Here is a 24,983-nt window from a genome sequence, read left to right on the forward strand (position 1 = left end):
AGCGGCCTGTCGCTAGGAGCCCCGGGAGAGCGAGGCCTACACCGCCCGGCCGGAGCCCCGGCCTCGATTTCGCCACTTTCCCCACACCGGAGGGGAAGCCCGGGGGCAAGCAGACCCGGCTGGGCGGGAGGGGGGAGACGCGGAGACCACCTGCAACGGCAGCCGCAGGGGAAACGGGTGCGGGCGCCGAGCTCCAGCCACGAAGTCCCCCGGGGGTCGCCCACCTACCCCCTGCCTCGCAAGTTGCGCATTCAAGTTCACGCTGGCAGACGCCAGCCTCCAAGCCCTCGCCACTCCCGAACCCAAAATAAAAACAAGACGCGGAAGAGGCCACACCAGTACGGAAGGAGCTGGGCCCCTAACAGCGCCGAGGGGGGCGGCTAGCCAGCGACCCGCCGGCCGGCCCCCTCCCTCCCCTCCGCCGACCCCGCCAGCCCCGGGGTCGCAGCCCCCCGGCCGCTCGGCGTCCGGCCCTGTCACCGCCCGGCCCCGCAGCCCCCTTCTCCCTGACACCGGCGGCGGAGACTCCAGCTCCGCGCTTGCCTCAGGCGTGCCTCGGCCTCCTCCCGCTCCGGATCCCAAAAATGTGTCCTCCACACCTTTCCGAGTACGCGGAGGAAGAGTTTGCCATCAAACTTTGTGGAGCGGTAACCTCGCCCCCTCCCCGACCCACACTTTCGGGGGCAGGGCTCGGGAGAGAGCACTTTGCACTTGGGATGCAGCGAATTAGGGACCTGTCAACCATTTTAGGTCTTTTTTTATAGAAGACATCCTCTCCTTCCCCTCCCGCCCGCCCGCCCTCCCCCTGCAATGGTCTTAATTTGACACCAAACCTCCCCACCGCAGAAGGGGTGGGGGTTGACAAGGGAGGGGCTGGGGGCGGAGGGCAGGAGGGGGGTGGCGAGGGAGGGCGGAGGGGGGAAGGTTGGGAGGGGGCCGGGAGGCGCGGGGAGGGGAAGGGGGTTGATTTACCTGAGACCAGCCACTGGCCTCCATTGTTGGAGAATTCAATGGCATTGACACAGCCGAAGTGGCCCAGGAGGTCCTTCTTGTAGAGGTTTCTGCAGCCCCGCAGGCGTCTCCTCTGAAAGTCCTGAGTGAGCAGGGGGTCCCCATGCAAGCCCCGCTGGGACAAGAAGCCCACCACTGACCTCATGCTGCCCCCCAGGCCAGCTCTCCTCTTCATGCTGGAACCGCCGCCGCCGCCGCCGCCGCTCGCGCCGCCGCCCCTCCCTCGGCCTCCCGCGCGGCCGCCGCTCTCCCCCCGCCCGGCCCTCCCCCCGCGCTGCGATCCGGATGGTTCTTTAACCAGCCATGGCAGCCCGAGCGAGGTGTGCAGACACTCGGTGGCGTTCGCGGCTTCCTCACAGCCGCCGGCCTGCCTCCCTCCCCTTCCCGCCGAAGCTCCTCCCTCCGCTTCCCCGCCTCCTCCAGCAGCTGATCCTCAGCTGCGGTCGCGCTTGTGCGCTGCGCGGCCCTGGCGCCGGCGGCGGGGACCCGGAGAACGCGGGCGGCGGGCGGCGGGCGGCGGGCGGCGGCCCCGCCCCCGCGGCGGAGGGCCGGCCGGAAGAACGCGGGCGGCTGCTTGGAGACCGCGGGCGGCGGCTGTGCCTGTCCCTTCGCAGCTGCTTCCCGCGCCGGGACCTGAGTGGCGCTGGGCGGAGGCCCCGCGGCACCCGCAGCCCCCGCGCTCCGGGAAGTTGCTCGCGCGTAACAATCAGAGTGGCCGCCGGGCTGCGGGGCCCGCTCCCCTCCCTCACGCGGCCGGCGGGTGAGGAGCTGCCTGCGGGCCCGGCGCCCGGGCGGACGGGGGTGGAGGCAGGGCTGCGGGCACTGGGCGCCCGGGCCGCCTCCTTCAGCCAAGCCCCCCACCCCGGAGGCCACCCTGGAACGAGAACCCGGACCTCGGACTGGACACTCGGAGGGACGTGGCCTGGGAATCTTGTTAGCGCCACCCGCCTCTTCCCCCCAATTCAGTTCTCTAATTGTCCCTTCACGTAAAAAAAAAAAAAAAAAAATAGGGGTGGGGGCGGCTAAACTATTAGGGTGACAACAGAGCAGTACAAGAGGGAAAGAGAGGATTCGTAGGTGACCAAAAAAAGTGCCAAAACCGAGTTAGGAAAGTGCTGAGAAGCGGAAAGTACTTCCAGACGCGTTTGTAACCCAAGACGCGTCACTGGGAGATAACGATGAAGCAGGCTCCGGCCTAGAGACTCGTGCAGCCGCACCCCGCAGCGAGGGCCTGGGCTTGGGTGCGAGGTCCGACTGGGCTTCGTCCAGGGCTTCACAGCTGAGGCGGCAGTGGGGCGGCTCCCGTCGTTGGCTCCCCGCCAGCCACGTGGGAGACTCCTAGTCGGGGTTCAACTGCTGGCTTTGGCCTGGTCCAAATGGCGGGCTGTTGTGGGCATGTGTGGAGTGAACCCGAGGGCGGGAGGCGCCTAGAGGGCTTGAATGCGCCGCCGGCTGTTGGAGCAATGAGTGCTTCCGGGGCCCAAGGTGGCTGCACCCCCATAGGATGGGGGTCACAGAGTTGATGCCGCTGAGGAAGCTGGGTGTCGGGTGCTTTGGAATTCTACCAGACACAGTTGAAAGCGCCCTAATACGTGGTAGTACTTTTTCGAGACGCTGTCGCCTGTCATTAAATAGCAGTAAGCTGCTGAAACAGGCAGGTGGTCAGTCTGGCCCATTCAGGGTGGCAGGAAGTCTGTCCCCTATGGATCAGAGCCGCACAGGAGCAAGCTGGGCACAACCACCACTGAGAGATGGGCTGCACGTGGAAGAGGGTCACCTGTCAAGCAGAATGATCAGCTGTGGTTTTTTTTTTTTTTTTTTTTTGTAAAACAACAGTAATAAGATGATTTTTTTTATATAAACTTTTTAAAAAATTATTTATTTATTTGAAAAAGTTACACAGAGAGAGAAGGAGAGTCAGAGACAAAGAGGTCTTCCATCTGCTGGTTCACTCCTCAGATGGCCACAACAGCCAGAGCTGGGCCAATCTGAAGCCAGCAGCCAGGAGCTTCTGGGTCTCCCACGTGGGTGCAGGGGCCCAAGGACTTGGGCCATCTACTGCTTTCTCAGGCCATGGCAGAGAGCTGGATCAGAAGTGGAGCAACTGGGACTCGAACCGGCGCCCATATGGGATGCTGGCACTGCAGGCTATACCACAGCGCCAGCAATAAGATGAATCTTTTTTTTTTTTTTAAATAATCTTTTTTTTTTTTTTTTTTTTTTTTTTTTTTTTTTTTGACAGGCAGAGTGGACAGTGAGAGAGAGAGAGACAGAGAGAAAGGTCTTCCTTTGCCGTTGGTTCACCCTCCAATGGCCGCCGCGGCCGGCGCGCTGCGGCCGGCGCACCGCGCTGATCCGATGGCAGGAGCCAGGAGCCAGGTGCTTTTCCTGGTCTCCCATGGGATGCAGGGCCCAAGCACCTGGGCCATCCTCCACTGCACTCCCGGGCCACAGCAGAGGGCTGGCCTGGAAGAGGGGCAACCGGGACAGAATCCGGCGCCCCGACCGGGACTAGAACCCGGTGTGCCGGCGCCGCTAGGCGGAGGATTAGCCTAGTGAGCCGCGGCGCCGGCCTAATAAGATGAATCTTAACAAGTATTCAAATGTTTAATTTGAAAATGTGAGTTGTAACAACTATTGCTAAACTTTAAAATTCACCAAACTCCAGAAATTGAGTTTTAGCAGAATATTGTTCTCCTAAGTAAGAGAAAAGTGTACTGTTTTCTTAAAAAAACTTTTATTCTATAGATACTTTATAATAATAATAATTTGTCATGTTTTTTCATTGCAATCTCCCCATAACAATCAGTAGTATGCCAGTTTAATTAGAGATGTATAGCACCAAACATCAATATCGTAATACATAATCATTTTGATGACCCCACTCTGCTGAGATCAGAGACCATGTCACTTCTGCTCACAGGTGTATCCAGAGATGGCGCGTGCTGGCACTTAGTGGTGTCTTTACTGCTTGCTGCATACAGGAGTGACCTTGGGAAATGAGGAGGAATTTGGAGGCAAAGGTAAGGATTTGAGTTTTGGATGTGTTGAGATTGAAGTATCTCTGCTTCCTTCCAGTGCGCCCAGCCTCCCATCTCACTGTCCCTTCGCTTGGCATACACAACCCACACACTCAAGAACAGGGGACCCTCTGCCTCCTTCCAGTGAAGAGCCACCTTTATTTGCTTGTGATGTTGAAGATGAGCACAGTAATGACATGTTGGAAGTGGCCGTTACCACGCGAAATACAGGACACGCCTTTTTCACCCCTTTTAAACGCACACCTCTCCACAACCTCAGATATGACTCTTTTTTTCCCCAGTCCCTGGAAAAACTGTCCCATTTACCTCAGCCTAAAAATAGACAACATCTGGTCATGTGCCAGCTTTGCTGGGAACTTCCTTAACTGTTCAGTGACCAACCAGGGCAGAAATAGGGACCACCAGGCCTGTTTGTATCCTACGCCTAGTCTGGACAGCTTTTCCTAAATGGGTAGGGGGATATTAATAAAATCTCTCTCTACCTATTCTTTTTTTTTTTTTTTTTTTTTTTTTTTTTTTTTGACAGAGTTAGAGAGAGAGACAGAGAGATCTTCCTTTTCCGTTGGTTCACCTCCCAAATGGCCGTTATGGCTGGCGCACTGCGCCGATATGAAACCAGGAGCCAGGTGCTTCTCCTGGTCTCCCATGTGTGTGCAGGGCCCAAGCACTTGGGCCATCCTCCACTGCACTCCCAGGCCACAGCAGAGAGCTGGACTGGAAGAGGAGCAACTGGGACAGAATCCGGCGCCCCAACTGGGACTAGAACCTGGGGTGCCGGCGCCGCAGGCTGAGGATTAGCCTAGTGAGCCATGGTGCCGGCCTCTACCTTTTCTTGTAATTAGAGTTGTCAGATAAAAAGACAGCACACCAGTTCCGTGTGAATCGTAGATAAACAATGAACTGTGTTTTAGTATAGTGTTTCTATGTAGTATTTGGGATATACTTATACTAAAATATCCGTTGTTTATCTGAAATTCAGATTGAACTGAGCATTCTGTATTTTTGCTTGCTGAGTCTGGCAGCCCTGCCTACAAGGTAACTTACTTGAGAAGATCAGGTCCTGTGGAGTCTATTTGCCTTTATTAAGAATTTAGTGCAGTTTCCATGTGTGGTTTTTTGCGAACGAACATTTGCAGTGGTTGCAATAGGATTTGTTCCCTTGAACTCAGGCAGGAGTTGAAACCTCACAGCCTTATGTGAGTGGTATGAGCTGACTATGGTGTCAGAAGTGGGGCCTTTGGAGAATGGTTAGATTGGGTCATTAGGGTGGAGCCCCCCATGACTGAATCCTGGCGGCTGTATAGGGAGGGGAGGGGAGACTGCAGAGGTGCAGGCTAACACGAACTCTGTCTCCTGCCGTGTGGTGCTCTGCACTGCCTTGGGACCCTGCCAGCATGAAGACCGCGGTCCAGTGTGGCCTCTAGACCTTGCACATTGCAATCCAGAACCAGAAGCCAAAATAAACCACTTTTTTTTTTTAAATAAAGTTAGCCTGACTTGGGTATTTTATGATAGAAACAAAAAGCTAATATTGTGCAGGCCTGTGTAACACAAATATTTAATCAACTTCAATGATAATATGAGCTTTGCATTTTTTACAGATTTATTTATTTATTTGAAAGTCGGAGGGAGAGACAAGAGAGATCCTCTATCTGTTGGTTCACCTTCCCTAATGGCTGCAACAACCAGGCCTGGACCAGGATGAAGCCAGGAGCCAGGAACTCCAACCTGGTCTCCCACCTGGGTAGCAGGGGCCCAAGTACTTAAGCCATCTTCCACTGCTTCCCAGGTGCATTAGCAGGGAGCTGTTTGGGAAGCAGAGCAGGACCCATGCCCTACTATGGGATGCTGGCATTGCAAATAGCGACTTAACCTGCTGTGCCCTGCTGGCTCCAGGGTAAAAAGTCTCTGAAAGCTGACCAGATGCGGAGGAAATACACAAACATTAGAAATGTCATTTTTTTCAAAATCTGAAACCCCTTCTCAAACATTTACTAAATTTTAGTATATTAAGAGCTCCATGTGAATATTAATTTGCCCAAAGTCTTGTTTATTTGGATATTTCATGTGAATGGAATCATATAATACCTGTCCTTTGTATATGGCTTCTTTCATTTAGCATAATGTTTTTGAGGTTCATCTATGATGCAACATGTCTCTGCACTCCATTTTTTAAGACAAGTAATATACCATTTTATGAATGTATCACATTTTGTATATCTGTTCATTAGTCAATGAACATTGGGGATGTCTGTACTTTTTGGCTACTGTGAATAATCCCACTGTTGACGTTTGTATACAAGTGTTGGTGCTGACATAAGTTTTTATTTCTCTTGGGTATATTCTTAGTACGGTGATTTCTGGGTAAGATGGTAACTCCATGTTTGACTTTGCCAGAAAGTGCCAAACTGTTTCTTATAGGAGTTAGCCATTTTATTTTCCCATGGACAATGTAAGAGAGTTCCAGTTTTTCTACACTGATGCTTATTATTTTCCATCTTTTGATTATAGCCATACTAGTAGGGGAAGTGGTTTCTCATCATGGTTTTGATTTGCAATTCCCTGGTGGCTGGTGGTATTGAGTATCTTTACCTGCACTTGCCAGCCATTTGTATCTCTTATTTGGAAAAATGTCTATCCAGATGCTTTGCCTATTTTGAATTGAGCTGTTTGTCTTTCTGTTGCTGAGTTGTAAGAGTTCTTGACATATTCTAGATACAAGTTCATTACCAGAAGTATGATTCGTAAATATTTTTCTTCATTCTGTAGGTTGTCTTTTTACTTTCTTGTTTACAGTCTTTGAAGCACAAGTATTGTTAATTTTTTTTTATTATTTTTTGATAGGCAGAGTGGACAGTGAGAGAGAGAGAGAGAGAGACAGAGAGAAAGGTCTTCCTTTTCCGTTGGTTCACCCTCCAATGGCCGCCACGGCCGGCGCGCTGCGGCCAGCGCACCACGCTGATCTGATGGCAGGAGCCAGGTACTTATCCTGGTCTCCCATGGGGTGCAGGGCCCAGGTACTTGGGCCATCCTCCACTGCACTCCCTGGCCATAGCAGAGAGCTGGCCTGGAAGAGGGGCAACAGGGACAGAATCCGGCGCCCCAACCGGGACTAGAACCCGGTGTGCCGGCGCTGCAAGGCGGAGGATTAGCCTAGTGAGCCGCGGCGCCGGCCAAGTATTGTTAATTTTTTATGAGCTCCAGTTATCTATTTTTTTGCTTTTGTCACTTGTGCTTTTGGGGTCATATCTAAGAAACCACTGCCTAATCCAAGGTCACAAAGATTTATTCCTAAGCAATTCCTAATTTTAGCTCTTACATTTAGGTCTGTGATCCATTTTGAGCTAATCTTTGCATACAGTGTGAGGTAGGAAGTCCAGTTTCACTCTTGTACACAGACATCCAGTTGTCCCAACAGTATTTGTTTAAAGTCTGATTCTTTCCTCCACTGAATTGCTAGTTTAGAAATACAATAGATAGATAGATAGATAGATAGATAGATAGATAGATAGATAGATAGATAGATAGATTTAAAAGTCAGAGTTACAGAGAGGCAGAGAGAGAGAGGGCTTCCATCCACTGGTTTACTCCTCAAATGACTACAATCGCTAGTGCTGTGCTGATCCAAAGCTAGGAGCCAAGGAGCCTCTTTGGGTCTCCCATGCAGGTGCAAGGGTCCAAGGACCTGGGCCATCTTCTGCTGCTTTCCCAGGCCATAGCAGAGAGCTGGATCAGAAGTGGAGCAGCTGGGACTCAAACCAGCACCCATGTGGGATGCCAGCACTGCAGATGGCGGCTTTAGCCCCTACGCCACAGTGTCAGCCCCAGAAATACAATATTTTTTGTATATTAACCTTGCGTCATACAAAACTGCTTAACCCATTTATTAGTTTTTTTTGTTTGTTTGTTGTTTTTTTTTTTTTTTTTTTTTTTGGACAGGCAGAGTTAGTGAGAGAGAGAGAGACAGAGAGAAAGGTCTTCCTTTTTCCGTTGGTTCACTCCTCAAGTGGCTGCTACGGCCAGCGTGTTGAGGCCGGTGCACTGAGCCAATCTGATGGCAGGAGCCAGGTGCTTCTCCTGGTCTCCCATGGGGTGCAGGGCCCAAGCACCTGGGCCATCCTCCACTGCACTCCCTGGCCACAGCAGAGAGCTGGCCTGGAAGAGGGGCAACCAGGACAGAATCCGGCGCCCCAACTGGGATTAGAACCCGGGGTGCCAGTGCCGCAGGTGGAGGATTTGCCTAGTGAGCCGAGTCTTAATCTTTTTTTATGGATTCCTGAAATGTTCTGTATACTCCAACAAGATCATGTCACATACTAATAGGAATAATTTTGCTTCTACCTTTTTCAATCTGGATGCCTTCTATTTCTTTTTCTGCCTAAAGCCTTGGCTAGAACCTCTAGTACAAGGTCAAGTGGAAGTGGTAAGAGTAGGCATTTTGCCTTATTCCTAATATCAGAGGGAAAGCTTTTAGATATTTAGTCATTGCTATTTTTTTTTTTTAAGATTTACTTATTTGTGGGACCGGTGCCATGGCGTATTGGACAAAGCCACCGTCTGCAGTGCCGGCATTCTATATGGGTGCCAGTTTGAGTCCCAGCTGCTCCACCTCCGATCCAGCTCTGTACTATGGCCTGGGAAAGCAGTAGAATGTGGCCCAGATCCTTGGGCCCCTGCACCTGCATGGGAGACCAGGAAGAAGCTCCTGGCTCCTGGCTTCGGATTGATGCAGCTCCAGCCATTGCAGCCATCTGGGAAGTGAACCAACAGATAGAAGATCTCCCTCTCTCTCTACCTCTGCCTCTGCCTCTCTGTAAATCTGCCTTTCAAATAAATAAATAAATCTTTTTTTAAAATTATTTGTTTGAAAGCAGAGTTGTAGAGTGAGAGGGACAGGGATAGATACCTTCCATCTGCTTGTTCCCTCCCCAAATGGCCACAACAGTTGGAGCTGAGCCGATCTGAAGTCAGGAGCCAGGATCTTCTGGGTCTCCCATGTGGGTGCAGGGGCCCAAATACTTGGGGCATCCTCTTTCCCAGGCACATTAACAGGGAGCTACATCAGAAGTGGAGCAGCAGGGACCCCAACCAGTTCCCACATGGGATGCTGGCCTCAAACGTGGCTGCCTTACCACTAGGCCACAACACCAGCCCCACAAGGAACTACTGAAAAGAGTTAGTGGGGCATGCATTTGGCACAGTAGTTAAGACACCACTTGGAATACCTGCATCCCTTATCAGTGTTCCTGGATTTGAGTCCCAGAGTGGCTCCCTATTCCAGCTTCTTACTAATATACAGCAGGTAATGCCTCAAGCAGTTGGGTCCCTACCACTCATGTGGGAGATCTGATTGAATTCGCAACGCCCACTTTGGCCTGGCCCAGTCCTGGCTCTTGCAGACCTTTGGGGAGTGAATCAACAGATGGGAGGTATCTCCGTGTCTCTCTCTGGTTTTCTGCCATAGAAAAGGAAGGGAGGGAGGAAGGAAGAGAGGGAGGGAGGGAGGAAGCGAGAGATAAAGAAAAGAAAGAGAAAGGAAGAAAGAAAGAGAAAGAGTGAGTGAGGGAAAAAGAAAGAGGGAGGAGGGAGGGAAGACGAGAGAGAGAGAGAGAAAGAAAAAAAGGAAGGGGGCCGGCACTGTGGCACAGCGGGCTTTTGCCTTCGCAGCTCTGGCCATTGTGGCCAACTGGGGAGTGAACAGGTGGATGGAAGACTCTCTCTCTCTCTCTCTCTCTGCCTCTCCTTCTCTCTGTGTAACTCGGACTTTCAAATAAATAAATCTTTAAAAAGAAAAAAAGGAAGGAAGGAAAAGAGAAAGGAAAGGAAGAAATAAAAGGAGAGAAAGAGGACAGAGGGAGGGAGGGAGGAAGGGAGGAAGGAAGGGGCACTTAGTGCACCAGTTATGAGGTCCTTTAAGCAGATTTCCTTTCCAGTGATAATCCCCAGATATACAACGTTTATAGACCCTCTTCAGTATCCTACACACCATTCAAAAAATAAAAATGGGTGATGCCACACCAGGAAAATAAAAAATATTCTATAATACACAGGTAAATTTCTACTATTTTTATAGGTCAGTGATGACCAAAGAGAAGCTCCTGAAGTATGAACTGACCACAGCATATATTTGTAAATGTGGTTGTGAGTGCAGTGCTGAGCTCCCAATGGAAATAGAAGCAGCATGCTTGACTACAGATGCCCCTTAAGTGGGTGTACCTGGCTCTCTGTGAGCTTGCTAGGAGCTAATCATTATTTAAATCACAAAGTGGGAAAGCCCACGGGATCTCAGAAACCAGCTGGTCATATCCGCTCACCATTCATGACCTGTTTTGATCTCAACTGAACCTGGGGCATCAAGCAGAGTTCCTGGCACACGTTATGTGGCTCCAGTTGTTAGGTGACTGGGTTCTAGCTGCCGAGCGAATGAGTCTTCCTGAAATACCCTTGCTCAAGTCTGCCTAGAATTAACTTTCCCCTGACTCTTCACCATGCACCCACCAAGAGGGGTGGTGGCCCAGTCTTCCCCCTGTACTTCTGTGCTTACCCTGCTCGTCACCGTCTTCACCTTCTCTTCACCTATCCAAATCCTACACGTCCTTTGAGGACCTCCTCTTTGTGAACCCCTTCTCCAGTAAACCTAGGCCATATTAGCTTTCCTTTCCTGAAAACCCTGCTGTGCTTACAGCTAGCACCATACTTGATCACTAAAAATGCTAATGTTCCTGGGCAGGGGTTTGGCCTAACAGTTAAGGTGCTGGTTAGGATGCCTGTGTCCCATTCTGCACTGCTGGGTGCGAGTCCCAGCTCCAGCTCCTGAATCCAACTTCCTGCTAATGCAGACCCTATGGGAGGCAACAGGTTATGGAGTCAAATAATTGAGTTCCTTCCACCCACCTGGGAGACCTGAACCGACTTCCCCGCTTCTGGCTTTGGCCTGGCCCAGCCCCTGCCAGAGGACACACTTAGTAATCAGTAATTTGTAAATGTTGGGGCTAGCATTGTGCCACAGTAGGTTAAGCATTGCCTATGACACTGGCACTCCATATAGGGTGCTGTTCCAGGTCATAAGCACCACTTTTTTTGTTTAAAGACTTATTTTTTCGGGCCAGTGCTGTGGCACAGTAGATTAAGCCTCCGCCTGTGGTGCTGGCATCTCATATGGGTACCGGTTCAAGTCCCTGCTGCTCTACTTCTGATCCAGCCCCCTGCTAATGGCCTGGGAAAGCAGTGGAAGATGGCCCAAATGTTTAGGCCTCTGCACCTGTGTGGGAGACCTGGAAGAAGTTCCTGGCTCCTGGCTCCTGGCTCCAGATAGGCCCAGCTATAGCCCTTGTGGCCTTTTGAGGAGTGAACCAGTGAATTGAGGACCTCTCTCTCTGTCTCTCCCTCTCTCTGTCTGCAACTTTGCCTCTCAAATAAATAAATCTTTAAAAAAAGCAGCTGGACTCAAACCAGCACCCATATGGGTTCCAGCACCGCAGGCAGCAGCTTTACCCATTACACCGCAATGCCAACCCCTGCTCCACTTCTGAACCAGCTCCCTAGTAATGGCCTGGGAAAGCAGCTGAAAATGGCTCAAGTTCTTGGGCCTCTGCACCCACTTGGGAGACCAGAATGGAGCTCCAGGTTCTTGGCTTCTGCTAGCCCGGCTCCAGCCATTTTGACCATTGGTGGAGTGAATTGGCAGATGGAAGATCCCTCTCTTTTCTCTCTCCCTCTCTCTGTAACTCTGCTGTTCAAATAAAGAAATATTAAAAAAAAAAAAAGAATTTGTAAAGGCTTTAGGAGCTCAGTGCTAGCAACCAGAGACAAAGACCAAATAGATGTCATATTATACTGCAGACATGAATTATCATTTATTCATTCAATAAGTGTTGATTGTTTTAAATTTATTTGAAAAAAAGAGTTAGAGAGAGAGAGAGAGAGAGAGCGAGAGAGAGAGAGAGAGAGAGAGCTCTTCCATCCACTGGTTCACTCCCCAAATGACCATAATGACCAGGCCTGGGCGAGGCAAAGCCAGCAGCCAGCAAAACCAGGGGTCCAAGTACTTAGGCCATCTTCTGCTGCTTTCCTAGGTGTATTAGCAGGGAGCTGAATCAGAAGTGGAGCAGCCAGGACTCGAACTAGTGCCCATATGGTGCTTAACCCACTATACAATAACGCTGGCCACAAGAAATGTTTACTAAACACATACTATGTGCAATTATGCAAGAGAGACAACAGGCCATAATAGTGAGCAAAAAAAGACTTTACTCAGTGTTCTTGGTATTATAGGACAGTGACAGAGACAGATTTTAATCAAAGGAGTCAGATAAGTAAATATCAGATCACAATAATACAATGGCTCACATTCATGGAACACTTATTATGTGGCTGGCACTATTCCAAGTCCTTTACAGGTATTGTCTATGAAAAAACTAAAAAGTGTTATTATCCCACTTTGCAGATAAGGAAAATAACAGTTGCGGTACAGAAAAATACATGATGCTTCAGTTTTTGCATTAAATAAGATTGCCAAGATGAATGCTTTTCTAAAAATGTACTTACACGCTTATTTATTTATTATGAGAGGTAGACAGAAAGTTTTCAAATGCTGGAAGCTCCCCAAATGCCCGCAGTAGCCAGTGGAGCTGGGAATTGGGAATTCCATCTGGATCTCCCAGGTGGATGCCGGGGACCCAAGCACTTGAGCCTCCCTGAGTGCACTTTGGCAGGAAGCTGGAATCGGGCACAGAACCAGGACTCGAACTAGACACTCTGACAGAAGATGCGGATACCCCAGGCAGCATCTTAACTACTGGAACAAAGGCCAGACACAAATAAATGAAATTTTTTAAAGATTTATTTATTTATTTAAAAGGCAGAGTTACAGAAAGAGAGGGAGACACACACACCAACACACACACAAAGAGAGAGAGAGAGAGAGAGAGAGAGAGAGAGAATCTTCCACTCTCTGATGTACTCCCCAAGTGGCAGCAATGCCCAGGGCTGAGCTAGGCCAAAGCCAGGAGCCAGGAGCTTTATCCAGGTCTCTCACGCAGGTGGCAGGGATCCAAACACTTGGGCCACCTTCCACTGCTTTGTCCAGGCCATTAGCAGGGAGCTGGTTTGGAAGTGGAACACCTAGGACTTGAACCTGCACTCTGATAGGGGATGCCAGTGTTACAGCTTAACCCTCAGCACCAGCCCAATAGGTGATTCTTTTTGGTAGAACCCTTAGATCCATGCCTGGCTTGTATGAGTGTCCTTTAAAAAGTTCATAGAAAATGGAGTTAAATTGTGAGTTTATTTTGGTGCAAAAAAATTTTGAGGGGCAAGCACCGTGGCACAGTGTGCAAAGCTGCCACTTGGGATGCTCACAACCCATAAAGTGCTGATTTGTATCCTGGCTATGCACAGCAGAAGACAGCCCAAGAACTTGTGTACCTGCCACCCCCAGGGGAGTCCTGGTTGGAGTTCCTGGCTCCCGGTTTCTGCCTGGCCCAGCCCTGACTGTTGTAGGCATTTCGGGAGTGAATCAGTGGATAGAAGACCTCTCCTTTTCTCTCTGTCACTTTGCCTTTCAAATAAATAACAAATAAATCTTTTTAAAAATTTTAAATGTTCTGTTTTTTCATAATGCATAATTTCCATGTATTATGAAAAACAATTTTGCATAAAGTCAAGCTAATATTTTTTAAAGATTTATTAATTTATTTGAAAGGCAGAGTTACAGAGAGGCTGAGGTAGAGAGAGAGAGGTCTTCTATCTACGGTTCACTTCCCAAATGGCTGTAATGGCCAGAGCTGGGCCAATCCAAAGCCAGGAGCCAGGAGCTTCTTCTGGGTCTCCCACGTGGGTGCAGGGGCCCAAGGACTTTGGCCATCTTCTACTGCTTTCCCAGGCCATAACAGAGAGCTAGATTAGAAGTGGAGCAGCCAGGACTCAAACTGGCACCCATATGAGATGCCGGCACTGCAGGAGGCAGATTTAGCTGCTTTGCCACAGCACCATCCCCAAGCTAATATTTTTAATTCCATTTTTTCATGTCCTTTTTAAAGTTATCTCTTAGACTTGAGTATTAGCTGTGATGATGAGAAATTAAAGAGACAGAATCCTGTTAGATACATTAAGGTGTTGTGATCTGAAAGAGTAGTAGGCATGAACAAGGAAAAGTGCATGGAGAGAGGAGGGGGAGGGTATGCAGCTCTCAAAGGGAGTAGCACATGCAAAGGCCCTGTTGGGGGAAGAAAGCTAACAGAAAGCCACCAGGCGCATGACATCAGATGAGAACACAGAGAACTGCTCGATTCTGCAGGGGTCTGGCTGTGTTAAGGATTTTAGTCTTAGGATTCGGTGAAAGGTTTCTAACGGGGAGCTTATTTGATCAGATAAACATTTTATGGGATGATTTTGGCTACTGAGAAGACAGAATTGGAGAGCGCTAAGAGTGGATTTGAGCAGGTGACCAGGAAGCTTTCGTGGCAACACAGGGAGAAGTAGCTTAGATAAGACTAGCAGTTGAGTAGGAGAGCAGATGGAATTAAGATGGGGGAAAAAAAAAAAAGAAGATTTTGTGATCGATTAGAGAGGGTGGATGATGAGGGACAAGACAACAAGACGTCAGGGCAATGCCTGTTTTTGATTTGCACTAAACTGGGACTCTTGGAAAAGCCTCATTTTGTACATACTGCTGAATTTCAGGTGCCTCTGCTGTGCCCGGGAAGAGTTACCAGGGAGCCTGAGTGCAGATGCGTGATCAAGGCTGGAGTCTTGGATGTGGAGGTGGTCGGTGAGGTCTCAGGCGTGAATGTGGCTATTCAGGGCAAGGACCAAGTGAGCAGAAAGCCCAGGACTGAGCTCTGGGGGGTACTCTAGGGCTAGTGTCTGTAGAAGAGGATACACTCACTAAGACATCAGGAGTGGCCAAAAGTTCAAGAAAAAAATCAAGAGAGTGCTGTGTCCTGGAAGCTGAGGCAAACGGGTACTTCCACGAGGAAGTGGTCAGTTGTGTCCACTGTGACTGAAGTGTCAATATGATGACTGAAACGTGTTGGATTTAGGGGCAGTTAGCCCACCTATTCAGGTGATGGTTGGGATGCCCTCGTCTCACATGGGGAGTGCATGAGTTAGATTCCCAGCTCTGGCTCTCTGACTCCAGCTTCCTGCTAATGCAACCCTGGAGAAAAATGATGGCCCAAGGATGTGGGTCCTGCCACTCCCATGGGAGACCCCGATTGAGTTCCCAGCTCCTGGCTCTACCTGGCTCCTGGTTTCAGCCTGGTCTAGCCCCGGTCACTGTGGACACTTAGGGAGTGGGACAGTGGGTAGGATGCCCCCCCCCTCCGCCAATAGATAAGCAAACAAAGTGTTTGTTGACACCAAAATCTCACCATGAGGCATCGGTGAGCTCAATCAAGGCTCCTCAAAGGACCCCAGAGAGGAATCCATTGCACAGTGAATGGAAGGAAACGCAGATAGTCAAATGAGGAGAGGCACAGGATGCCTGGGGGGGGGGGGGGGTGAAAGGAAAAAACTGAAAGGAGCCGGTGCTGTGGTGCAGTGGGTCAAGCAGCTGACCGCAGCACTGGCATCCCCTGTGGGCACCAGTTTGAGTCCCCGCTGCTCCTCTTCCGATTCAGCTCCCTGCTCATGCACCTGGGAAAGCAGTGGAGGACGGACCAAGTGCATGAGCCCCTGCACCTACTTGGGAAACTTGGAAGAAGGTCCTGGCTCCTGGCTTCAGCTGGCCCAGCCCTGGTTGTTATGGTCATCTGGGGAGTAAATCTGTGGGTGGAAGACCTCTTTGTCTATTCCTCTCTCTCTATCTCTCTCTCTGTATTTACGCCAAATAAAGAAATAAATAAACAAAAATCTGTGAGAAGGAACCGCATTCAGCGGAGAGAGTTGAAACAGTGGAGAGGAGAGCAGACCTTAGCATCTGCAGGGAGGAGTTCTGAGAAGCCAGGCTGACGGGATCCAACGGCACTGCTTTGGAGGGAGCATGGCCCCTCTACTGAAGCAGGAGTGAAGGAGGACGGGCGGGTGCAGGAGGAGAGGAGGTGGCATGTCTGGTGATGAGAGCATGGGGCACATGCTGTGGTTGCTCCTATTTCCTCTGTTAAGACTGAGAGCAAGTTCATCCAACTTAGGGTGTGATGCAAATGGGAGGTGGGGATTGGGGCGGGGGAGCTGACGAAAGCAGGAAGATTTGAGTAACAGTGAAAACCAGGAATGCGGGATAATCTGACGTGGGTGATGCCAGGGTTCATTTGGAATTTCTTTGAAACCAATCTGCCCTATTGTGTGGCTTTCTAGAACAGTACACAAGCTACCCATAACCAGGGTCACACAGATAATTAGGTTCATTAGTTTGGAAGGTTTCTAGGTGAATAAAGTTGGAAAAAAAAAACTTCTGAGCAACAATGAAGTTTAGGGTGTGGGCAAAATAGTGAACTCCTAGCCCATGCAGTCTCAGTAGATCCGGAAGGAAAATCAGAAAGGAAGTGAGAGAAAGCTGCTGAGCGTCAGTGCAGGACAGTCCTGATGAGGCCAGGGAAGTCACGGATGTAGGGGAGGAAAAATGTCTTTTCCTCACCACTACCTGGTTCAAAGCTGAAGCCCACAACAAAAAACAGGTTAATTAGAGAAAAGCACACACAGGGAAATGAAGACCCAAAGACACAATAAAACTGGATTACTTTTGTGTTTGGTGAATAGTGGATAGTAGTGGACACATCGAACGGGAAAAGCAGTGTGATCTTACAGTCACAAGGCCTGGGGGGCGGGGGGAGGAGTGGTATGGTGGCACTGTGGCGCAGTGGGTTAAAGCCCTGGCCTGCAGTGCCAGCATCCCATATGGGCGCTGGTTCTAGTCCCGGCTGCTCCTCTTCTGATCCAGCTCTCTGCTATGGCTTGGGAAAGCAGTGGAGGATGGCCCAAATCCTTGGGCCCCTGCACCCATGTGGGAGACCCAGAAGAAGCTCCTGGCTCCTGGCTTCTGATCAGCTCAGCTCCGGTTGTTGCGGCCATCTGGGGAGTGAACCAGTGGATGGAAGACCTCTCTCTCTGTAATTCTGTCTTTCAAATAAAGTAAAATAAAATAAATCTTTAAAATAAAAAAAGGCCAGAGGGTGCTTAGCCAGACCTGTGTATCCAGGTTCCTCTCTGTGTCCTTGGTCTTCAGAGTTGAGGGTGCTTATTTCCTTGGGATTGGGGAGGGCACCTCTCTAATAAGGGTCTGGTGACCTGCTTCAGGGGAAGGTTAGGAAATCTTTTCTAGGTTTAAGGACTTGCCTTGGGGGAGAGAGCAGGAGAAAGTTAAGAGTGACCTCCTGCGGGCTGGTGCTGTGGCGTAGTGGGTAAAAGCCACCACCTGCAGTGCCGGCACACCATCCAATATGGGTGCCCGTTCAAGTCCTGGCTGCTCCACTTCTGATCCAGCTCTCTGCTATGGCCTGGGAAAGCAGCAGAAGATGGCCCACATCCTTGGGCCCCTGCACCCACATGGGAGACCCGGAAGAAGCTCCTGGCTTCCGGCTTCAGATCAGTGCGGCTCCAGCCATTGTAGCCATCTGGGGAGCGAACCAGCAGATAGAAGACATCTCTTTTCTCTCTCTCTCTGCCTGCCTCTCTGTAACAACTATGCCTTTCAAATAAATAAATCTTTTTTTTAAAGTGACCTCCCTGATTTGTCATCCTCTCAAATTCCTTCCGTTGACTATATTCAACACCCAGAGGTGCTACATTTTGGGGTAGAGCCTCCCAGACGCCATCACAAGCAAGTTGGAAGGAGAGAAGTTTGCAGCCCCCCCCCCCAAAAAAAAAAATGGATGAGAGGTTCTAGAGGTGGTAGTTACAGGTGATGCCAGGGCCCAAGGAGTGCTGGGGTGGACTGCTTAGATGGGGTTAGGGAGAGGGGGTGCCTAGGGGTGGACTGCTTAGATGGGCTTAGGGAGAGGGGGTGCCTAGGGGTGGACTCCTTAGATTGAGTTAGGGAGAGGGGTCTAGGGGGTCAGGGAAATGAGCCCTGAGGCCACTCATGCATGGGTCATCTTTTCACTGTCACTCTTACCCAGGATGATGGCAGGACTTTCGTGGAGAGGAGTAATGGACTGAACAGGGCGGGTGACAGAAGTGATATACATGACGTGACAGATACAGATGAGATGAGCAAAAGAGCAGGGTGAGTAAGTGGCATGGATCACAAAGAACATGGCTTTTTCTTACTCTTTCCCTTCTCTGTCTTTTCTATCATTATTTACTTGAGGAAGAGAGGAAGAGATCCCATCAACTGGCTCACTCCCTAAATGCCCACAACAGATGGAGCTGGGCCAAAGCTGGGGGCTTGGGAAGGCAGTCCAGGTCCTCCACAGGCGTGACAGAGGCCCAATCACTTTTGCCATCACCTGCTGCCTCCTAAGGGTCTGGAGTCAGGAGCTGGAGTTGGGACTCACCAGGCGCTCCGATGTGGGAGGCGGGCATCTTAATCAGCAGCTTAGCTGTAGGCTCAACCTCCCCTCTTTTTAGTACAAGTCAAAGAAAACAGTCCGAAACAGCAGTGGAAGGTGAAGTAACAAACTCTACTCTTAAAGGAAAGAGTCTTAAAGGTAAATTCACGAATCATTCACATATAGAATGAACTATAAACTGAAAAGGATTTTTCTACCAAAGCCTTTATTTTCTTTTTTTTTTTTTTTTAATTTTAAAAAACAGATAACTCCCATCTGCTGGTTCACTCCCCAAATACCTGCAACAGCCAGAGTTGGACCAGGCCAAAGCCAGGAGCCAGGAACTCAATCCAGGTCTCCCATGTGGGTGGTACAGGTCCAGAAATTTAATCCTTACCTGCTGCCTCCCAGGGTGCACATTTGGAGGAAGCTGGAAACATAAGCAGAGCCAGTACACAAACCCAGGCACTCTGATACGGGATGCAGTTGGGCCAAATGCCCGCCCGTGGAGGTTTTTTGATTGTCACACTGTGTGGAAGGGCAGGGCCCTGCTTTGGCATCTAGCGGCTGAGGCCTGGGATGCTGCCCAACAGCTCTGCAACAAAGCCCTGTGCCTCCCAACGCGTAAATGGTGTTCAAGTTGAAGAACTTCTGTTTGGTCAATACTCTTTAGGTCATTTTATCAGAAGCCCTTCTTGAAACATTTTTAAACATACATCCCATATTATTTGTACATTATGTTCATATAAGTCCTACTTTATTATGTACACTTTTAAAATCACAAAAATGTTTTAAAATTAAAGAATGGGGGCTGGCACTGTGCTGTAGTATGTTAAGCCTGCGCCTGCAACACCGGCATCGCTTGTAGGTGTCAGTTCAAGACCTAGCTGCTCTTTTATTTTTTAATTGTATTTATTTATTTGAGAGGTAAAGTGAGAGGGAAAGGTGAGAGGTCTTCCATCCACTGGTTCACTCCCCAAATAGCCACAACGGCTGGAGCTGGGTCAATCCAAAGCCAGGAGCCAGGAGCTTCTTCCAGGTCTCCCACGTGGCAGAGAGCTGCATCAGAAGAGAAGCAGGTGGGACTGGTCCAGCCCAGCACCCATATGGGATGACGGTGCCGCAGGCAGAGGATTAACCTACTGTGTCTACTCTATTTCTCTCTCTCTTTTCCTCCCTTCCTCCCTCCCTCCTTCCTTAAGATTTTTTATTTATTTGAAAGGTAGAGTTACAGGGCCGGCGCCACGGCTCACTAGGCTAATCCTCCGCCTAGCGGCGCCGGCACACCGGGTTCTTGTCCCGGTCAGGGCACCGGATTCTGTCCTGGTTGCCCCTCTTCCAGGCCAGCTCTCTGCTGTGGCCAGGGAGTGCAGTGGAGGATGGCCCAAGTGCTTGGGCCCTGCACCCTAAAAAAAAAAAAAAAAAAAAAAAAAAAAAAAAAGAAAGGTAGAGTTACAGATAGTGAGAGGGGGAAACAGAAAGAAAGGTCTTAGTTCCGTTGGTTCACTCCTCAGATGGCCGCAATGGCTGGAGCTGCGCCGAACCAAAGCCAGGAACCAGGAGCTTCTTCCGGTTCTCCCACACAGGTGCAGGGGCCCAAGGACTTGGGCCATCTTCTACTGCTTTCCCAGGCCATAGCAGAGAGCTGGATTGGAAGTGGAGCAGCCCTGTCTCGAACCAGCACCCATATGGGATGCCAGCGCTTCAGACCAGGGCATTAACCCACTGCGCCACAGCACTGGCCCCTTGCTCCCACTTTTTTAAAACAGCAATTAATGTTTTGTTTTTGAAATTGGAGAAATATACAGGCACCAGTTCAAGTCCCGCCTGTTCCACTTCCAGTCTAGTTCCCTGCTAATGTGCCTGGAAAAACATCGGAAGATGGCCCAAGTGCTTAGGCCCCTGCACCCATGGGGGAGATCTGGAAGAAGCTCCTGGCTCCTGGCTTCGGATCAGCCCAGCTCCAGCAATTGTGGCCATTTGAGGAGTAAACCAGCAGATGGAAGACCTCTCTCTTGGTCTCTCCCTCTCTGTCTGTGTGTAACACTGCCTTTCAAATAAATAAATACATCTTAAAAAAGAAAAAAAAAACACTATAATATTATGATTTCAAAGACTTGTTCCCAAGATCTCCTTACCTCATTAATTTTTTTTTTTATTGGAAAGTCAGAGTTACAGAGAGGGAAGGAAAGACAGAAAGAGATCTTCCATCTGCTGGTTCACTCTCCAAGTGGCCACAACGGCCAGGGCTGGGACAGGCTGAAGCCAGGAGCCAGCAACCCCATCCAGGTCTCCCATGTGGGTATAGGGGCACAAGCATTTGGGTCATCTTCGGCTATTTTCCCAGACCATTAGCAGGGAACTGGATTGCAAGTGGAGCAGCCAGGACATGAGCAGGGACCTATTTGGGATACCAGTGTCATAGGCAGCAGCTTTACCTGCCTTACAACAATGCCAAACCCCTTCATTACTTTTTTAAAAATTAATTAATTTATAGAGAGACAGAGAGAGCTCTTCTATCTTCTAGTTCACCCCCCCCAAAATACATGCAATAGCTGGGACTGTACCAGCCTGTAGCTGGGAGCCCAGAAACCAATCCAGATCTCTCACATGGTGGCAGGGATCCAAACACGTGTACCATCACCTGCTGCCTCACAGGGTGCCCCTTAGCCAGAAGCTGGAATTGAAGTGGCAACCCAGGTATTCCAGTTTGGGATGTGGATGCCCCAAGTGGCATTCTAACTTCTGTGCCAAATGCCCATCTACATTATTCATCTTTTTTTTTTTTAAGGTTTATTTATTTATTTGAAAGGCAGAATGAGAGAAAGAGAAAGAAGGAGAGAGAAAAAGAGAGAGAGAGAAGTCGATCTTCTTCTGTCTGCTGGTGAGCTCCCAAGTGGCTGAAATAGTCAGATCTGGGCCACACCAATGCCAGGAGCCAAGAGCTCCACTGTGGTCTTGCACAGGGGTGGCAGGGTCCCAAGTACTGGGTCATCTTCCATTGCTTTCCCAGGCACATTGGCAAGGAGCCAGATTAGATGCAGCGCAGCCAGGACTCCAACCTGCAACTTAACCCTCTGCACTGCAGTGCTGTCCCCCCACACACATACATGACTTGGTGTTAATGGGAATAAACCTGACAAAAATATAAAGGATCCAAATGGAGAACCATTGACTGGGCTTACTTAATAATGAAATTAATTTTCAGTCTCATCAATTTTGTGAAGGTTTTTATGGAAATTTAGCTATTTTTTTATATTCTATGAGATCAATCAGCTGTGTTAGCAGCTGATGAGAAAATAATATATTTTTATGTTTTAAACAAATGCAAATACTTAAAATCCAATGATCTCTTTTTTGTTTGAAGATTCTTAAATGCAGTAGCAAACTGTTGCCAGTGTTTTTATGTGACAGATATTTTTGGTAAAAAATTATGCTGAGATGGAAACACTTCCAAATATCATTTTTTAAAATATTCCTTCACAATGGCTCTCAAAAAGCAGTTGTTTTATCACTTATCAAAATGTAAACTCTACCTTGAAGGAAGCTTTAAAATATTGTTTCTTGGTACTCGTAAAATAGCAGAATGCTGACAGCTGCCTTATTATCATCAAAAAAAGCCAGCAAAGTTCAAATGCTTGTCTTTTTGCAAAAGAAAAGTACGAGTTATTTATAGATTCTGACAACTATTTTAATACTCTAGCAGAAAGACTTAGCAAAACTCTGAGTCAAGCCAAATATTTTCATCATCAATCACCATTTCTCACAAATTACTGTATTAGAAAGACTCTGCTGTGGAAAAGTCTCATTTCTACAAAAACTAACACATTGATATCAGCCCTTATGCACAAAAAAACGCCATATAGGAGAGCATCATTATCATTCCATCGACACTGCAGGACCCCAATGTCTCTCCTGATATCAGAACGGGGGCTGTAGCATTGGCAGAGGGCTAAGCCACCACACGGGACCCCTACACCCCGTATCTCTGTGCCAGTTCAAGTCCTGGCTACTCTGCTTCAGATCCAGCTCCCCACTTATGCACCTGGGAAGCCACAGATGATAGCTCAAATACTTGAGTCCTTGCTACCCATGTGAAAGACCCAGAAGGAGTTCCTGGCTTCTGGCTTCTGCCTGGCCCAGCCTTGGCTATTGCAGGCATATGGGGAGTGAACCAGTAGATGGAAGGTCTCTCTCTGTCTCTCTCTATCTCTCTCTCTCTCTGCCTTTCAAATAAATATATAAGTTAAGAAAAAAAAGATATCAGAATGACTCACAACCAGCTGGCATGTGGACCAAATAAGGATGCCAACATCTATCTGTTTATTAGCAAAGCTGAGTTTCTTTTTAGGCTTAACAACTGTAAACAGGAATCCAACATCATCTTCTAACCCCCCAGTGGATCACTGTGCACACCTGGATGCCTCCACAGGCCCAATGTGTTAGATGGGGGTAGCTCGGGCAACTTCCCTGTCAATGCAGAGGAACAGGAGGCCTAGACAGAGCCAGTGCACTGAAGCCAGAGAGGCCCGGGTTAGAATTTCCTAAAACGGCTCCATCATTCATCAGCTGTGCAAATCATGGAATCACTGTGGTTTGGTTTCCAGATCTGTAAAGTGGCATCACATGGGGAAGTGGAGATAACAACACCTCAGGGGACGAGTGCGGAGCAGATAAAAGCGTTTTGTTGGTAAGGCCCTAACACCTTTCCTAAACTCCCACCAACAAGCATACGCCCTAGGCATTTGACTTCAGCTCGCCCTCCTAGCCACTTCACAGGGATCGCAGAGGCATCCGGGTCTCCCCACCAGAAGACTGATTCCAGCATCATCTGATTTTGTCTCCCCAGGGGCCACATTCTGTCAGTTACCTGCTCTCCTTCCTGCACAGTTATCCATTTGAAAGGCAGAGTTACAGAAAGACAGGGAGAGACAGATCTATCTTCTATTCACTGGTTTACCCCACAAAGGGCCACAGTGGCCAGGTCTGGGCCAGACCAAAGCCAGGAGCCTGGAACTCCATCTGGGTGTCCCTAGCACTCAGGCCACCTTCCACTGCTTTCCCAGGTGCATTAGCAGCGAGCTAGATTGGAAGGGGAACAGTTTGGACTCCAACCAGTGCTCATACGAGATGCCAGAGTCACAGGCGGTGGTTTGGCCCACTGTTGCACAGCACCAGCCCCACTCCTGGGTGTTAATCCACTCCACCACCTACCAGCTCTTTCCCCCGAGCTGGCAAGCATGCTCATCTAACTCACTTGGATAAATGTCCACTCTCAGCAAGTATTCCTTGAGTGTCCAGACTATTCAATGTACTGGAGATCCAGCAGTGAGCAAAACAGGTCACACTCCTTGCCCTCAAGGAGCTTCTGTTCTAAAGGAGCTGGGAGGCACAGAAGATAACTAAGGTAAACAAGTAAAATACATGTTAGATGATGATAAATACCATGGAGTTTAAATAGGGTGGTCAAGGATGTGTCGCTGAGACAGATCACATGTGAATGAAGATCTGAAAGAAGTGAAGTCCTTGTGTGTATCTGGGGAGGAGCAGTCTAAGCAGAGGAAACTGTAAGTGCACATGTCCTGAGGCACGTGGATGGCAGGGACCCAAGTACTTGAGTCATCACCTGAGCCTCCCATGGTGCACATTAGCAGGAAGCAGGATTGGAAGCAGAGTGTTCTATCTTCCTAGTCTTATTTCCTCTGTGAGAAGAAAACAACCCAGTCTTTCACATTTTCTTCACACTTTGCAGATAAATTAGTAAAATATTACAAATAGTAAGTGTAGAGAGCTGGTGCTGTAGTGCAGTGGTTTAAGCTGCTGTCTGTCCCACACCAGAGTGTCAGTTTGAGTCCTGGCTGCTCTGCTTCCAATCCAGCTACCTGCTAATGTGCCTGGGAAGCAGAGGATGATGGATTAAGTACTTGAGTTCCTGGCCCCGACGTGGGAAACCTGGATGGAGTTCCTGGATCCTGACTTCAGGCTCGCAAAGTTCCAGCTGTTGAGGCCATTCGGGGAGTGAACCATTTGTCTGCAAGATGGAGAGAATGAGGCAGAGGGGTGGGGCGGGGAGGAAGGGTTAGAGAGAGAATGAATTCCCATCTGCTGGTCCAGGTCTCCCACGGGTGGCAGGAGACCAAGCATTCGGGCCAACTTCCACTGCCTTCACAGGTGCATCAGCAGGGAGCTGGAAGTGGAGCAGCTGGCACTCAAACCAGCTCTCATATGGAATGCTGGCATTCTGGGTGGCAGCTTAACCAATGGCTCCACAATGCCGGCCCCTAAATAAATATTTCAAAAAAAAAAAAAAAAGTTTAAGTTATTTCTCCCCAGACTTAGGAACATGCTGAAATGTAATCCTGGTTATGGATCTAGAGCAGTGGTTCTCAACTGGGGGGATTTCTTGAATGGACACTTGAAATGCCTGGAGACATTTGTGATCCGTCATAGCTTTTAGGGAAACGTGCTGCTGGATCTAGTGTGTAGAGGTCAGGAAGGCTGC

General features: G+C 49.2%; 2 protein-coding genes across 12 annotated transcripts in view; one reads left to right on the forward strand and one right to left on the reverse strand.

Moving 5' to 3' along the window:
* The window catches only part of DCAF5 (DDB1 and CUL4 associated factor 5), a 106,747-nt gene extending 105,463 nt beyond the window's left edge, over positions 1-1,284 (reverse strand). For 2 of the 8 annotated variants that reach the window (XM_070065145.2, XM_051826322.3), the window contains exon 1: positions 1,152-1,284. Coding sequence is in view for 2 of the 8 variants with exons in the window: in XM_008271824.5 (XP_008270046.1) it covers positions 973-1,186 (214 nt within the window). In the remaining 6 variants the exon portion in view is untranslated. Of the gene's footprint in view, positions 1-599; positions 785-972 lie in introns of those variants that run through there. The other 6 variants (XM_008271824.5, XM_008271825.5, XM_089322172.1 and 3 more) reach the window with 4 other exon arrangements.
* LOC149120080 (uncharacterized) lies at positions 1,155-23,193 on the forward strand. 4 transcript variants are annotated; one of them, XR_016226520.1, is made up of 4 exons: positions 1,155-1,771; positions 3,935-4,034; positions 14,736-14,823; positions 23,089-23,193. XR_016226520.1 is itself a non-coding variant. In XM_089322175.1 (3 exons), exons 1-2 carry the CDS (start codon positions 1,155-1,157, stop codon positions 3,999-4,001), a joined length of 684 nt encoding a protein of 227 aa, XP_089178301.1. In that variant the 3' UTR covers positions 4,002-4,034; positions 16,933-17,712. The 4 variants fall into 4 exon arrangements, 2 of the variants coding, with proteins under 2 accessions (XP_089178301.1, XP_089178300.1); XR_016226519.1 differs by lacking the exon at positions 23,089-23,193 and adding an exon at positions 15,674-15,919; XM_089322175.1 differs by lacking the exons at positions 14,736-14,823; positions 23,089-23,193 and adding an exon at positions 16,933-17,712.
* The last annotated feature ends 1,790 nt before the right edge of the window (positions 23,194-24,983 follow it).

The sequence above is a fragment of the Oryctolagus cuniculus genome, chromosome 20, assembly GCF_051225735.1.
Source record: "Oryctolagus cuniculus isolate XC-2025 breed Fujian yellow rabbit chromosome 20, ASM5122573v1, whole genome shotgun sequence".
Taxonomy (NCBI): domain Eukaryota; kingdom Metazoa; phylum Chordata; class Mammalia; order Lagomorpha; family Leporidae; genus Oryctolagus; species Oryctolagus cuniculus.

Excerpts from the sequence above, each read along its gene's own strand:
- LOC149120080 (XM_089322175.1), top strand. The coding sequence starts at position 1,155 with ATGCTGCCCCCCAGGCCAGCTCTCCTCTTCATGCTGGAACCGCCGCCG. Across the intron at positions 1,772-3,934 it reads CTCCCTCACGCGGCCGGCGG|GTGTATCCAGAGATGGCGCG; the intron begins GTGAGGAGCTGC and ends TTCTGCTCACAG.